The 15,366-nt window shown below is 35.6% G+C and overlaps 1 protein-coding gene and 1 non-coding gene across 3 annotated transcripts; both read right to left on the bottom strand.

The window, feature by feature from the left end:
* Positions 1-978: 978 nt before the first annotated feature.
* On the bottom strand, positions 979-12,466 carry LOC149616630 (uncharacterized). 2 transcript variants are annotated; one of them, XM_089856659.1, is made up of 5 exons: positions 12,157-12,466; positions 6,682-7,850; positions 3,842-4,300; positions 1,808-2,349; positions 979-1,689 (listed from the first exon to the last, which is right to left on the bottom strand). In XM_089856659.1, exons 2-5 carry the CDS (start codon positions 7,763-7,765, stop codon positions 1,045-1,047), a joined length of 2,730 nt encoding a protein of 909 aa, XP_089712785.1. In that variant the 5' UTR covers positions 7,766-7,850; positions 12,157-12,466; the 3' UTR covers positions 979-1,044. The 2 variants fall into 2 exon arrangements, with proteins under 2 accessions (XP_089712785.1, XP_089712784.1); XM_089856658.1 differs by lacking the exon at positions 12,157-12,466 and having other exon boundaries at positions 6,682-7,969.
* Positions 12,467-13,404: 938 nt separating this feature from the next.
* Positions 13,405-13,488, bottom strand: TRNAL-UAA (transfer RNA leucine (anticodon UAA)). Its single transcript has one exon. It is a non-coding gene; the product is annotated as a tRNA-Leu (tRNA).
* Between the last annotated feature and the right edge of the window lie 1,878 nt (positions 13,489-15,366).

Raw genomic sequence — 15,366 nt, 5'->3', positions numbered from 1 at the left:
GCGTGGAAATTTAACAACTGATTTCTTCTCCATAAGATGCCGACTTCCTGGATACTCATTACATTTTACCTTTTCCAAGAAAATTTTAAGGAATCGAAATAATTTTAGTCTTATATCTAAAAGAATCACCATTTCGCACATACCACTGTAATTTATCGAATAATTGTCCTTGATTCTCCTAGAATTGTACAGATTTTCTGAAGCTTCCAATCTGTTTGTAAGGTAATTCCGTTCCTATTTCCAAAAAGAAGGAACATTTTTCTATAAAGGGTTTCACTGATAAGTCTTCCATATATTAAGCTGTGTTCTTAGGATCAAACTGAGTGGAAAGTATCAAAAGCATGGCGTTAACAAGATTCACGTACGGAGATATGTGCTACCAAATACTGACCCCATAAGATAAAGAAGTGGTCACACATGTGGAATAAGCCTTCAATAGTCCACAATCTATGAGCGTCATTGAACCTTTATCTAGTACAATTAAATGAGTAGACGCTGGTAAACTAAAGCTAATTACTGTACTACTTTGCATACATGTGTGATTATATCCTTGTTTTAGGGTTGTTGTAGACTATGTTCTTTAACACTTTCAGTTCAGTTAAACCAGTGATAGACTTAATTTTAGAAGTAGGAATGGAAAACAGAGTAATCTGGGAGCGCGTCAAAGTCACGGACCCCCTTCCTCGAGACGGGAGGGGGTATGAAAGAAGAGGCGGGTCATAGCGACAAAGGTAAAAAGGAATTAAGTCTATTTCACCGTACCCGTCAGCAACGTCATCAAAACGAAGTTTAAGGAGGGGCTAAATACTAACCGTTCTCCATTACTACTTCTCAAATTAAATCTATCCCTGGTTAGACCCAAAATGCACAAGCTTTAATTTATGACACACTTATCAAAACACAAAAATCATTCATAAATTCAAACTGAAACTTCTTATAAAATTATTTCTTTAATACTTTTCTTAACCTATTGTTAGGTTTGCGTTACAATTTCAAAGCAATAAATCGTTTAAAAAATTCGAGCAATAAAAGCTGAGCGATAAGTTAAAAGAATTTGGGCGAAAAGGCAAGAGAAGTCGCGGCAGCATTGGATGCAATTTGCGGATTGTGTGTTTCCGTGAAATGATTTAGTTTTGTTTCACACTCAGATAGTTCAAGGGTGATGCTGTCGATTATAGGAGTAGCTTTTGTTGCTAGAAACACCCTTAAGCCGCACTTTTTACATTTTATGAACCTCATCGAGCAGTTCTTGACGCATTCTTCACAAAAATAATCACCACAAGCCGCCCTTACTGCCGTATTAATTTTACAACAGCACACTGCGCATACCAGTTCATCAGTCAATATTTTTGAAATTTTACTTTCAATTTCCGAAAGTAGGTCTTTGGCTTCATTAAAATCTTTATCGTTAGTTTCCCTGATAGGTCGATACAATTGCTGATCGGGGTTTAAGGTGCTACGATTTCTTGATTTAACTTCAATTATCTCGGCTTCTACTTTCTCGAGTTGAGTTTTCAAGTTAAATACTTTACCATCGTATTCGTATTTTAAGTTTGAGTTTTCACGCTTGAGAGTTTCTATTTTATCTTCGTCGGTTTTTAACCGCAGCAGAAGTTCGTCAAAACGCTTAGAATCGTCTTCAATTTTTGTCCTTTCCTGCTGAATTTCAGACTCGCTTAATTCCAGTTTCTGAAAATATTAAATGATTTAAACAAAATATTAGATTAGAAATCGGTAGTGGTAACTGACGTTCTATTAAAAAAATATCAAAGTTAGAATGCACTTTCAAATTAATAAAGCTATTTACCTTTCGGAGCTGTTGATGGTCATCAAGTGATTTCTTCAGGTCATCCTCTTTGGACAATAGACCTTTGTTCTTATCTTCTAACGTGGAAATGTTTTTCAACAAGTCTCTTTTTTCTTCTTCTAAATTTTGAAGAGATTTCTTCAAGTTAATTTTCTCGTTGTCCGGCACAGTTTTCAATTGTTGCTTCTTGTTTTTGTCCAATTCTTTCTTCAATGTTTCAATTTCTTTATCGATATTTTTCTTTTCGTCCAGAGTTGATTTGAGTTCTTTCGTCAAGTTCACCTTTTCCGAGTCCTTGCTGTCCTTTAAATTTTGTATCTTTTTCTTCAATTCTTCAATTTCTCTAGCTTGTGTCTCTTCCGCCATTAACATATCCGCTGATGTATCCGCTAGCGATTTTCTCATTTCCCTGTAATCATTCGACATCTTAGTGAAAGATACATTAAAGACGTTTGGGTTGTCATCAGGGTTTTCATCTTTTTCTTCGGAGTTTTCATCCTTCTTATCGGGCTTTTCATCCTTTTTATCGAAGCCCTCCGCGCCTAATTGACAATAAGCGTAAGGATAGATTAGAATAACGCAACAGTGAATATTTTAAAAGTATTATTTGCAGAACACGTATAGCACCGAACATTAGTTGCTAATCGTGAAATAGTGAAAAAATTCCTTGTAGTAAATCATTCCTTTGTCAGGATGTGTTTGAACTCTTGGTATGAAGTACATAAGAATATGTACTACGCGTATAATTGGCATTTTAATCGAATTAGCGTTTTTAGACTCAAAAACCATACAAGTGGCATACTTTTGGAACAAATACCATAAAGTTAAAATTAATCCCATAAAACCCGTAGCTATAGTTAAATGCAAACACTACTTGAGAGCCACAAATCTTCATTCTCAAGGTGACGCATTTACTAAGTCATCAATCAGTCTAACAGAAAACTTTTCTACTTTATTTTTTTTTAAATTTGTAAAAATAGCAAATAATTATTAATAGGCTCTTTTCAGCCAGATCGTATATATACGAAGAGGCTATTAGTTTGTCCCGCGAGCCTGTGGTGGTGGCGGTGGTGGTGGTAGTGGTGGTCGTGGTAGTAGTTTTTCGCGATTTGGAATGTGGTCAGAGTTACCCAAAGAAATGGTTATGTCAGAGCTAACCGAAGAAATGGTTATTTTATGCCTTTGGCAGTATAAAATTTTTCGTTCGTCATTGAAGGGAGGGAGAGTGAACGTAAGAGAATTGTGGTAAGGTGATATTTTTCGTTCGTGTATTTTAAAAGGATGGGGATAATAATAGTATGTTTAAGCATTGCATTTAATTGTACAGGTAAGGTTAAGCTTTGTGAATTGTGGTTTACGTTTGCTCGATATATTTAAAGCGAGAGAGAGGACTATGGTATTGCCTTAATTTAAATGGACGGTTTAATACTCCCTTTAAAATTCCTGTCACCCGTCAACAATAAGGGTTTCACACTTTTTATCCCGCTCCCCTATTTCAAAATTCAAAGAAATGGAGGGGGATTTTTAAGAAGCAAAAGCAAGTAAATACCGACGTTATATATAGAATGGTGTTTATTATTAGAATTTACGTGTATTTCTCCTCAAATCGAGAAGAATTTTAAAAGAAAGTCCGAGCGGGCGAGAATTCTGGAAGCGCGCTTTGGATGGGTATCGATGGGACTAATAGTTTTACCTGAGTAGTAGTGGTGGTGGTAGTAGTAGTATTAGTAATTTAGTAACGGGCGTTGGCGATATTTGATTCTCTTTGCCAAGCAACCATTGAAAAATTATTCCCTCTGACCGGTATATTAGGGGATATTTCACTAGAAGTATATTTATTGTAGTAGGGGTGGCGAGAGTACGTAAACGATGTGGCTTAATTATGGGCTAGACCATCTTGTTTCACTATCTAGTCATCTCCTTGGACCTTATATGAAACTAACGTTACTTAACCATATAAGAGAAAATAACAACGAGCTTTTAACCTACTATAAAAACGCTTATTGTTCAGATGTGTATGTCATAAATAATTACCTGTCATTTCCTTGTACATCTCTTTTTCTTCAGCTATTTTCGGTGAACACTTTCTACGAAATATATCAAGAATCTCTTGATAACCATCGTCTTCTAAATTCCCGCCTTTCATTACTTTGGATTTGAATCGTATCATCTCCGAAGCGACATCTATGATCACTTTTCCGAGATCATTTTCGAGTTTTTGCCAGTCCTTTAGCATCTTGCCTATGTTTTTCTCATGATCATCAATTTCTCTCCTTCCTTTCGTAGCATTTATCAATTCGTTTAGTTTTTCAATGGAAGCCTTAATAAATTCTATTTGTCTCGAAAGTTGACTCTGTTTCGTTGGACTCTTCACTCTCCTGCTCGCCATTAATTTCACAGAGCTACTATACTTAGACAAATCGGCGTTCAACTTTTCCATTAGTTTATAGGCCCATTTGTTGCATTCCTGAAAGTTGGTGATTTTGGCAAATACTGAAAGAAAAAAAAAACCACTCCATTTGATAAAGGAAACTGGAAAAATAAGAAACATAACTAATTATAACCGTGCAGCTTGTATGTAATTATTACAGAGAACCCAAGGATATTTTATTGGCCAAGTGATTCTGAAGCAAATTAAGTTTATGACAGTGTTTTCTGAGTTTTTTCCCGTTGACTAGTTTTAACTTGTCATAAAGTAAGGCTCATTTTTAAGGTACTATTACGTGTCGGTACGTTAGGATTAATACTATGAAGTTCATTACAGTAGCGTCGCTAGGGTTTGAAATTTGGGGGAGGGGGCCGAGTCTGGGTAAACTATTTGAAAGTTATTATAAGAACTTAATATAGAAAATTGGATAATGGATTCAATTGGAAAATGAGTAGACCTTTAAAACTATCCGTAAATTTGTGTCAACGTGAAATTATTCTAATTTTAAAGATTTACAACCTTTTATTGATTAAGACTACTGAACCGATTATAAAGGATTTTCACTCGTCTTAGGTTTATTTTTAGTTTTGGTTAGCTTTTAGTCCACACTATTGGGACTCCATTCGAAAGAACATGAAACATTTTTCTTGTCTCCATCTGTTTTTAGCCACATCGTAAGATGTGAGCTATTAGTTTCACTGGGGATGGAAGTGGGAGTTGCCGTGCCTGTTGTGGTGGCCGTGGGTGTGTTCGTCCTCCCTCGTAATACATTATAGTTAATAATAAAAAAAAACTTTAATGATTCAAATAAAAAATATTAGATTTGCATTTAATTGAACAACATAAAACTAATTATGTAATAGAAAAATTTAAACATTGTAGTTTTATTTTTAATATTGTAGTTCAACTTGGTTTAAATAGATGTCGCTGTGTAAGTTGCCCTCACACTATCTCCCCGATTTCAAAATTTCAAAGAAATCGAGGGGAATTTTTAAGAAGCAAAAGCAAGTAAATACCGACGTTATATATGGAATGGTGTTTATTATAATATTATTAGAATTTACGTGCATTTTTCCTCAAATCGAGAAGAATTTTAAAAGAAAGTCCGAACGGGCGAGAATTCTACAAGCGCGCTTTGGAAGTTTTTTAGTTTCTTCACAGCTACAAGGTATCGATGGGATGGGACTAATAGTTTTACCTGAGTAGTAGTGGTAGTAGTAGTAGTATTAGTAATTTAGTAACGGGCGTTGGCGATATTTGATTCTCTTTGCCAAGCAGCCATTGAAAAATTATTCCCTCTGACCGGTATATTAATGGATATTTCACTAGAAGTATATTTATTGTAGTAGGGATAGCGAGAGTACGTAAACGATGTGGCTTAATTATGGGCTAGACCATCTTGTTTCTTCAAATTTTACTGTTTGATATTGAAATTTTTGTATATATTTCTACAGAATTTAAGTTGCTATCAGCAATTTTTTGGTAGGGTTTACGGATTATTTTGGAGGGTTAAGTTTGGAAATTGAGGGGGGGATATAGCCCCCCAAAAAAGGGCCTAGCCACTGGTTCATTAAAACAACTAGTGAAATCATCCTCGAAATAGACCTGTTTTTAAGTTACTATTTTTGAAGAAAACTTAAAGTTTCAAAACTAGGAACAATAAGATCATGTCTGACCGAAAAAGAACAGCTCAACTAAATAGATAAAGGGAAGCTCAATTCGAAGTTAAAAAACTTCATGTCTATGACCTAGGCTGTCTCGTTATCAAGTTTTCTTCTCTATGCATGCTGTTAGTTATCCCCAATTTGAAGCCTGTCGTTGCAATATGTCACAAAAGCGTTCCCTATCGCTTGATATGAATAATGATTCACATCCATAAAATAATAAGTGCCGAATTGGTGTTTTTAGTGTATGTTATAAAACTATTTATCGTATTGTACAGACCGTAATAAAAATATTTACCATTTCTAAATGTAGTATTAGAGCGCAGCGTTTACTAACACCTTTGTTCAACATATTTATTATAAATAGTAACTTCTACCATAAGTTTATAAAATATGTTCCAAAAGTATGACACTACCTTCACTTCGTAATGCTAGAGACTTCTGAGAGCTAGTTCGAAAACGACGCGAGAATTGACTACACTCGGTTTTCAGTCCATCTTATTATTTAGTCTGTAATAAGCCTTGGACAGCGCCTCATTAGGTGTCACTTTACGAAAAATCTATGATGTTTCACCTACTTCACTTCATGACAAGCTCCCAGTAACCAGTGACAAACTTATGGAACATATCTTATGAACGCTTCTACTTATTGTGTTATGAGTCAGTCCAAAGAAAGAGTAGTAAGAAGTCAATGCCAATTGCGCAGAATAGAATTATTGATATGTATATTTGGTTAGGCTACTTATGGTCTAATGAATCATGTAGAGCAAAATTTTTATTACCCTTTAATGCGCTCAACTTCTTTTTCATATCTTCGGTTTTGGGTGTTGTCTCTGCAATTTTCGAAAGCACATCTTCACCCACAGTACGAAATAAGATCATATAAGCATCCGCTTCCTCCTTTAGCCGTCTCTTCAGCTCGAGCCATTTATTAGTAATGTAGGCCAGCTGAATATCTTCTTCTCCTCGAATGTCAATTTCCACGACATCATCCTGCTCATTTGATTTGTCCTTAACCTCTGCAGCGTCGTATTTCTTTGGTCGTGCTCCGGTGGATTTAAGCATATCTTGTCGAATATAAATTTCCACGACATCACGTTCATTCGATTTGTCAGTGTCGTATTTCTTCGTGTTTGCTCCGGCTGCTATGAGGATATCATTTCTTATTTTTCCCACTTCGGCAATTTCTTCGCTTAAGCAAAATATAGTTATCGACGCCTTTCGCAGTTTGATAATATTCTCGAATACTCGTACGAATTCTTGGAGATCTTGACACTTTTCCGCGTATTTCTGACAGCCGTTAAATAAAATATCACGATCTAATTTTGCTACGTACATTGTATCTATATTGTTTTTTAAGTCCATCTTTGACGCGCTAAATTTAGCGACAGCATCACTTGAAAACATTTCGAACATATCTTTCAAAAGGATCTCAATTATTGAGAACATGTTAAGGAATTTTAGTCGGTTTTTGCGAGTGTTCTTTATATTTCTTTCCTTCAATAATTCTATGTATTGTTCGATTTTATCCTGTTCAGTTTTTTGTTCTCCCACTAAACTTTCCAAATCCGTTTGGAGCACGTTTAGACGCGCGATTTTTTCATTAAGCGCATCTTTTTCTGAATTAAAAGATTGCAATTGATCCATTAATGAGTTTTTCTCAGCACGATGACTAACTTCCAACTGTTCCATGTCTTTTTCGAGCTTGGATATCATATCTTGATACTTGGTTACATCAAAACCCTGGCACAATTGCTTTATTTTATTGTCTAGAGCTTGTTTTTCAGTTTTGATTATTTTGACTGAATCCTCAAAAACGTTACCGAGATGTTCGATAACAGATTCGAAATTATCACTTTCAGCCATCGTTTTGGTCGGTAAAGAGTAACTAACAAATTTTGCGTTTGAATGTCGTTTTATGGACGTAGGAACGTCGGTTTGGAATTAGAATCTGAAAATAGAAAAGAAACACACAGTTTGTAATTGACCTTGTCTAACTCGAAATACACAGAATTATTTGCCCAACGCGAAAATAACTGCCCATCAAAATCATAGCATAATGATTTTGGAGGAAAAATGTATGTATTATATCCCTACAAATTAAACTTTCCTGACGATTCGACGTTTATTTGCTTGTAAATAATTCGTGTGCAATTATAAAACAAAGGAACATGCTCTACGTGGGTGATTACGAATTTGAATAGCATAAATAAGCAGCATGCTGATAAATGATTGAAGGGGTGGTGACCTACTCAAGTGGAGTTACATCTCTGGTTAGTAGAGAAATTACATTTTTTACCTGCTTTAAATCCAGGACACAAATGAATCAAAATCATTTTTCACCAAACTTGCAAAACGTATGTGTGACCCATTGTATAACTAGCAACATTAAACATCGGTACGTTTTGTAGTAATTACCTTCTGAACATTTTGTGCCTTCTCTTTATTTCATTGCAAAATTTAATTTAATTTCGGCTTGTTTACAGCTTGGCAGGCCCGTAGCCAGAAATGTTACGCAGAGGGGGCAGTATCTTTCTGTGAAGGGGCATGATAAAAGGAATTTTTTATAGAATAACATAAATATAAATATAAATATAAATATAAAAGTTGTCATACAATAAATATTTCCGCATGTATTTCATTATTGACACTCACTTAACATTTGAAAATCAAACGGTTTTTTATATTGAAAAAAAAATGTTAACAAACAATTCTAAATGTTATTTCTAGTCAGATCCTTTTCGTAGGCTAGCGCAAAGTTTCACTTTCCTCCATGTGACATAGCTAGTCGTTAAAGTGAAAATACGCGAGCTGGGCAGGAAAAGCTTGCCTCGCAACTTCGCAAGTCGCGGTTGAGGCTCCAAATGTTAGTTTGCACCCCGACATTATAGTATTTTGGTCCTGGATGACAAATTAACCAGCGATAAATATCAAGGATAAAGACATAAAGCTAAAAATTCCAGTGTATCAGGGATACATATAAAAGTGAAGTTAAAACATACAAATGAATCTTAAGGATATATCAAGTAAAAAAAATCCAAATGTAACAGGGATATAGACAGGTGAAGACAATGAAGTCTAAAATATGGTACCATACATTCTAAATAGTTTAATATTTGTGTACCAAAATGAAAATATTCATTATAGGGGCAAGGTTAATTTGATAAGGGGGCATTGGAAAATTTTGAGGGGGCATTTAGGGGCAAACCGAAATCTTACTGGAGGGGCAGCATATATTTTTTGAGAGGGACTTGACCCCCGGTGTCCCCCGTGGCTACGGGCCTGACTATAATTTTAACAATTAAAGCCCCACATAAAAGCCTAGCAAAACTCTTAAGCGTATAAAATTTACCATCTCTACTATACAAACCATTATGTAGCTTTAATAAAATTAGCCCATTTCATTCGTATTTCCTTTGCCAACTAAATACTGATATTAAGAGGTATAAAGAGAGATCCAAGATTGTCAGTAAACGGTGGTGAATAACTAAAAATCTTAAAATGATTTACACTTTGTGCAATTAAGTTTTACTGCAACTGAACTACGCCTGTTTAAATCAAAGTTTATGCCAATTGTTATAAAACGTACTTTACTTCAGTCTACCCTATGCCGAATTCCTAGCTTTAATTGATTTACTTGTAGTGGAAACTGAAGTTACTTCAATTCATTCAGTTTACTTTATCCATTCCTTCACCTTAGCTTACAACATTCCACTTGACTTTACTTCAATTAATTAACATGTGGTGAAAATCAAATTCTGCACATAGTAGTGATAATAAAACTGTTTTTCCAGTTAGTCACGTTAAAGCAAATGAAAGGACAGTGAATTTACTTTAGGCGAAAACAATCGTTAATTCTTTCAGCTCGTTATCATTTATTCAGTTAAAGGGATACTCCGGGTTAGAATTTTTCCTTTTAAATCGAAAGAGCGTAAAGAATAATAAATATGTCAATATCCACAATATTAAAGGGTATGAAAAGCTTCGTTTGAAAAACCTCGGATTTTTATAACAAAAGATAGAAATTCTCCGATTTCTGGTTATTTGGCAATATGCATTTGAAAATGCTTCATTTGCAATTATATGAAATCCACTTTTTAAGAAAGGCTAAAAAGTTTCCCGTTGGGTGACGTCACATATATATTTTCACGCGAGATGGTGCCACTCTCTCCGCTATCAGACCCAGAGTTTAGACAGGGGAGAAGCATGGACAAAGCTCGAGACGCGTATACCTCGCGCGTATAGGACTCCCGCGCTTTTTTTCTTCACGTCATAGTGATGTCATCAAACAGGCGAACAAGCTCGACAAGACAACAATGTTGATATATCGAAACTGAGTTTTCATGATTTTCCAATGGATTTTAAAAATATAAACTTTGGTTCAATTATATTAAAACTTGATATTTTGAAAGTAGACTTTAAATTGTAATATAATACCACTTTCGTGCTAAAATATGATATGAAATTGTAAATTCGCATACCCCTTAAAGACGATATGAGCAGTTAAGTTTCTGCAATGGCGCGTAATGGACAGTATAGCACGTTAGACAATATCGCGCCACTACATAAAGTTCTGATCAATGCTGTAGAATTAAATTCGCCTATGTTTTTTGTTAGCTTTACCCGTTGTCAACGTTAATCACGTGATTACACAGCACTATTCCCAAAAAAAAATGAACTACATAACAATGTTTCGGAACTGGAGTTCTGCAACCATTCCTTCAGCTAACCTTACTACACATCAACCCATCATATTAAGTTCTTCACTAGTCCCCTTCACAATTATGAAATAATACTAACATCAGAGTCCTGCACGGGCTTTTACATTTGGAAGTTGTATCGGGCCGGCCGGGGTCGGGCTTTTTAAATTTTGGAAACTTTAGAGGCCGGGCCGGGCTTTTGTTCATGTTTCAAAATTCGGGCCGGGCCAAACTTGATTCACATTTAGTCCAAAAAACAATGAAAGATAGTTTAAATGAGTATAAGCTTCTAAGAAGAAATGTGACGAACAATTATAAAAAGAAATGAATAATACACGACGCTTAAGCAAATATGAATTCAATTCATTGGTTTATGTAAAAAAAAAAATAAATAAAAATTACAACTGCACTACGTGTAACGGGCCGGGCCTGTTCAATTCATGCAATGTGTTAGGGGCTATTTATTTTTTATTGAATCTTTTGGTTAAATTGTGTGGATAACAAAATTCTAACATTGTTGTTTTTTTAGTAAAACAAAAGTTCTTGAAGTTCCTAATTTACAGTTTTATTATACCATAAGAGGAATTTTTTACTCCTTCGTAACCTTTAATTTTTTAACCTTAGCTTTTTTATCCTTTACTTCTTTGGCACGATTGTTTAATAGAGGTCTTGGGAAGTTTTCTAAAACATTCTCTTACTATCCGCGATCACGGCTTCACCGCTATACGTCTATACCTTGCCCTAATATTGTAGCAGTCGACGGGGTCACGAGGCTGAACTTATTTTTATTTTACGATACTAAAAGCGCCCCCAAGCAAGATAACACGGCGAACTAAAATAGTTAAAAAAATATTCTGGCGATAGGCACGGGCCTAGATCATCTCGGAGGTTACGTTCTGATAAAATGTAAAGGCCTGTCCAGATTGACACATTTTGCGCGTTCGCATCTTCGCTTCGCTTGTTTGCAACATCGCGCTACTGTCCAAATTGGGTTTTCGCTACTTTGCGTCCTCATATCGCGAAGATGCAAATTTCTTGCGATTAGTCCAGGAATTTCGCGCCTTCGCGAGAAAAGCACCAATAACAGACAAGAGGAAGGGTGGGGTGTGGATGGTGTCGATTAGTTTCGTTTTTATCACTTTTTCACAATGGCTGAAGCAGCGTGCAGCTCAGTCGAGTCACTGTTAATAAATATGGTCAACGTAGACGGCGCAATGATTTCTCAAATTCCATTGGCTCTCAGAATAGGAAAAGCAAAATATTTGCGTGTATCTGAACAGTACTGTTACGAAGATGCGAATAAACGAAGGCGCGAACACGCCAGCACGAGCTCAATGAAGCAAATTACGCAATATTATGCCTGATCTCAGAGTGACGGTTTCTACAATTCTTAGTCTTAAATTCAAGCAGAAAGGCCTAGAAAATGTCCCCGTAATAATGATTAGAAATTAAAAAAATGTATATCTACTTTAAATGCAGAGATTTAAAACTACTAAATGAATTTAAGATCTAAAATTCAACTGTAAATCAAAGAATATGCTCAAATAAAATACTCACCGATATGTTTCGACCACGGTACTATATTTAAGATTCGAGTTTTGACAAGGACAAAGGAATATTGTCAAATTTTAAAACCGATCGAACTGCAACTGGTTTCCTCGATGAAATTATGTTGAATACCATCTCAGATTGAAATAAAGAACTATGCACATAAAAAGTTAGTTTTTTACATAAAAATAATTATAGGCCTTATCATGTTTGCAAGGTTTTTTAAGAATTTATAGTCGCTGATAACGTTTTAGGGGACGCATTTTACAAGAAATGAAATAAAGGAAATCAATTATAAATGATCCAGACATGAACGTAATCTCACTGAAAAAAAACCCCCGTAAAATAAAATACTAAAAAAATAAAAATAAAAGGGCCAATAGTATGAAAAAATGAAAAAACAAGTTGGAAAAACCAAAATTTTGCCTCTCCGAGTCAAGAAGAGGACTACTTACAAACTTATTTAAATAGATATGGAAATATTTCTTTTTTTTTTGAACAAATATTGAAGTTAAAATTTATGAAATATTAAACCAGTATACAAAATATAGCGAATATACTGTAAAGCAGACGACATTTTACAATCAATAAGGATATGTCTGGTACACGTTAAAATCATCCAATGGGAAAGAACCAGGAAATGAAAAGTGAAACATTTTGGAGGGATACTACCTTTATGTGTTTTTAATGGCCCAATTGTCTACACCTCAACTGTATAGCCTCTGGCTGCGTTCAGTAACGCTTAACGGAGGCTCCGTTAAACGCGCATTCGCCACTGAACGATTTTCGGAACATCCGGTTTGACGTCACGATTGTAAGCGAAGAGGCATCGAAGTCATCGGCTGTAAGTTAAATAGCTGACGTAGTGCAATATAGAAATTTCCAAATTTCTGTAAGCCGTGAATTCGGTAAAGAAATTGCAAACACATTTGCTCCGATTTGCAAACTGCGAACACGGTCACGGACATACGGACAGGGTCACGGCCAGACATACACACAGACACACTCATACACGTCCGGTTTAATACCTCTCCGTGACGTCATCGGCACTCGGAGAGGTAAAAACTGCAAAGCTATAACCGGAAGACCACTCGGGCATTCTGACACCCTTTTAAATGTTTTCCTTGAAAATGAAGCTAAATTAGAACCCCGAAATACCGCTCGGAGTCTGTACTCCTTAAAACCACTCCCTAGTTGCCATACTAGAGAATCCTCTCCTGAGCATGAGATATATGTTATTAAAATGATACAATTCGTTGTCAGAAGTGGGCTTCGAACCCACGCCCTCATACGAGGATCAGAGCTTAAATCTGACGCCTTAGACCACTCGGCCATCCTGACACGCTTTTAAAAGTTTTCCTTGAAAATGAAGCTATAGTACAAACCCAAAATACCTCTCGGAATTCTAAGCTCCATAAAGCTACTCACTTGTTGCCATACTAGAGAAGCCTTTCCTGAGAATGGGATACATGTTATTAAAATGAAACAATTCGTTGTCAGAAGTGGGGTTCGATCCCACGCCCTCATACGAGGATCAGAGCTTAAATCTGACGCCTTAGACCACTCGGCCATGCTGACATGCTCTTAAACGTTTTCCTTGAAAATGAAGCTATAGTACAACCCCGAAATACCTCTCGGAATTCCATGCTCCATAAAGCCACTCACTTGTTGCCATACCTGAGTATGAGATATATGTTATTAAAATGAAACAAGTTGGGAAACCAAAATAAACCTCTCCGAGCCGAGACAATTTTACTTTTTAAACACAGTTCCACCACCCAATTAAATACCGGAAATACATAGTACAAATTGACGAGATATTGCCAATGTCACTTGTAAAAGTTAAAGCGCTTAATAATGCACTGTGTATCCTCAGTAAATCTAATGAGGACCTAATATCTATCACTTAAAAGTGTATTTAACTTTCCGCTCACTGTTACGACCTCCTATAAGAAGACACGAAACAAGGGCAATTCTGGTTTAAATCTAGGGTATCTTATTTAATAAACCCAATCGTTTCAACACTTATTTAGAGATGAAGTATTAACATCCATATTATAGTATAAAGATAAAAGTTACGTTTACAGTATATAAAAAAGTAAAACTAAATTAAAAAATAAACAACAAATTTGAAATGTTAATATCAAAAGATGTTCTTGGAATATTGAGATGAAACAGAGCTTTATAGCTACACAACTACTAAAAGAATCGTAATGCCGAAAAATATTTAAAATATTTCCATTTAACAGTCTGCAAAAAGAAAACAATATCGATTTGTAAGTGATCTTTTCACCCTACTCGCTTTATATTAACTTTGATATGCGTGTAGTGTTTCGTTTCAGATGCAATCTTCATTACTCGTTCTATATAAACTCTCTTGTGTCATTACATAGAAAGAAGTTTATCTTAAATAATTAAATAAATATAACTGATATTAATTATTTTAATCGTTAGTATTTTACGTTAATTATAGTTAAGTTGGTTTAAGAAACTTAATTCCTAAAATAATTCTAAAGATAGGTATCTTTAACGTTATACTTCTAGGGAACACCTATATCAGAACTTTTGAAAATTTAAGAGTATATAAGGCGATTGATTCACACTAAGGGATCAGATAATGCGCAATTGCGTGAACCTTTGGTGGAAGCCCTGCCATTGGGAGGTTAGACGTTTCTCGTAACCCTAGCCGCGTACATCTTAAGCCTAACGACGATGATGGAGTAGAAGCCAATGTTACAGATTGGTGTCTATGTGATGTACACGAAAGACTAGTGCACGGTGTTGTTGTTAGAAGCCATTCATTGGCGGTTAGACAGCACATGAAGGTGTAACGGCTAGTTAATGATTGGCGTCAAATAAGATGGATATAGCAATGAAGTAAAATGTTCCGAATTTCTGTGTACCGCGAACGCGGTCCGGAAATTGCGAACACGTTTGCTCCGATTTGCCAACTGCGAAAGCGGTGACAGACACACACACAGACACGTCCAGTGTAAAACCTCTCCGTGACGTCATCGTCACTCGGAGAGGTAAAAAATAAAATAGAGGCGTATAACATTGTAGGCGCATCAATGTTTACACCCTTGAAAAACAAATCTTCGCGTTTCCAACTGGTTCTTGGGTACCAAACTCACCTTACGTGAAAATACTGTTTATTAAAAATATATATACCAACGAAAATTTCTCAAATCAGTCTTATCAAGTTCTTAGTACTCCAGT

Source organism: Phalangium opilio, unplaced genomic scaffold (assembly GCF_054372755.1).
Source record: "Phalangium opilio isolate 3A_F unplaced genomic scaffold, DU_Popi_V2 ptg000217l_1, whole genome shotgun sequence".
In the NCBI taxonomy this organism is placed as follows: domain Eukaryota; kingdom Metazoa; phylum Arthropoda; class Arachnida; order Opiliones; family Phalangiidae; genus Phalangium; species Phalangium opilio.
The sequence above is the reverse complement of the archived record's forward strand: the minus strand, read 5'-3'. Positions and strand labels throughout refer to the sequence as shown.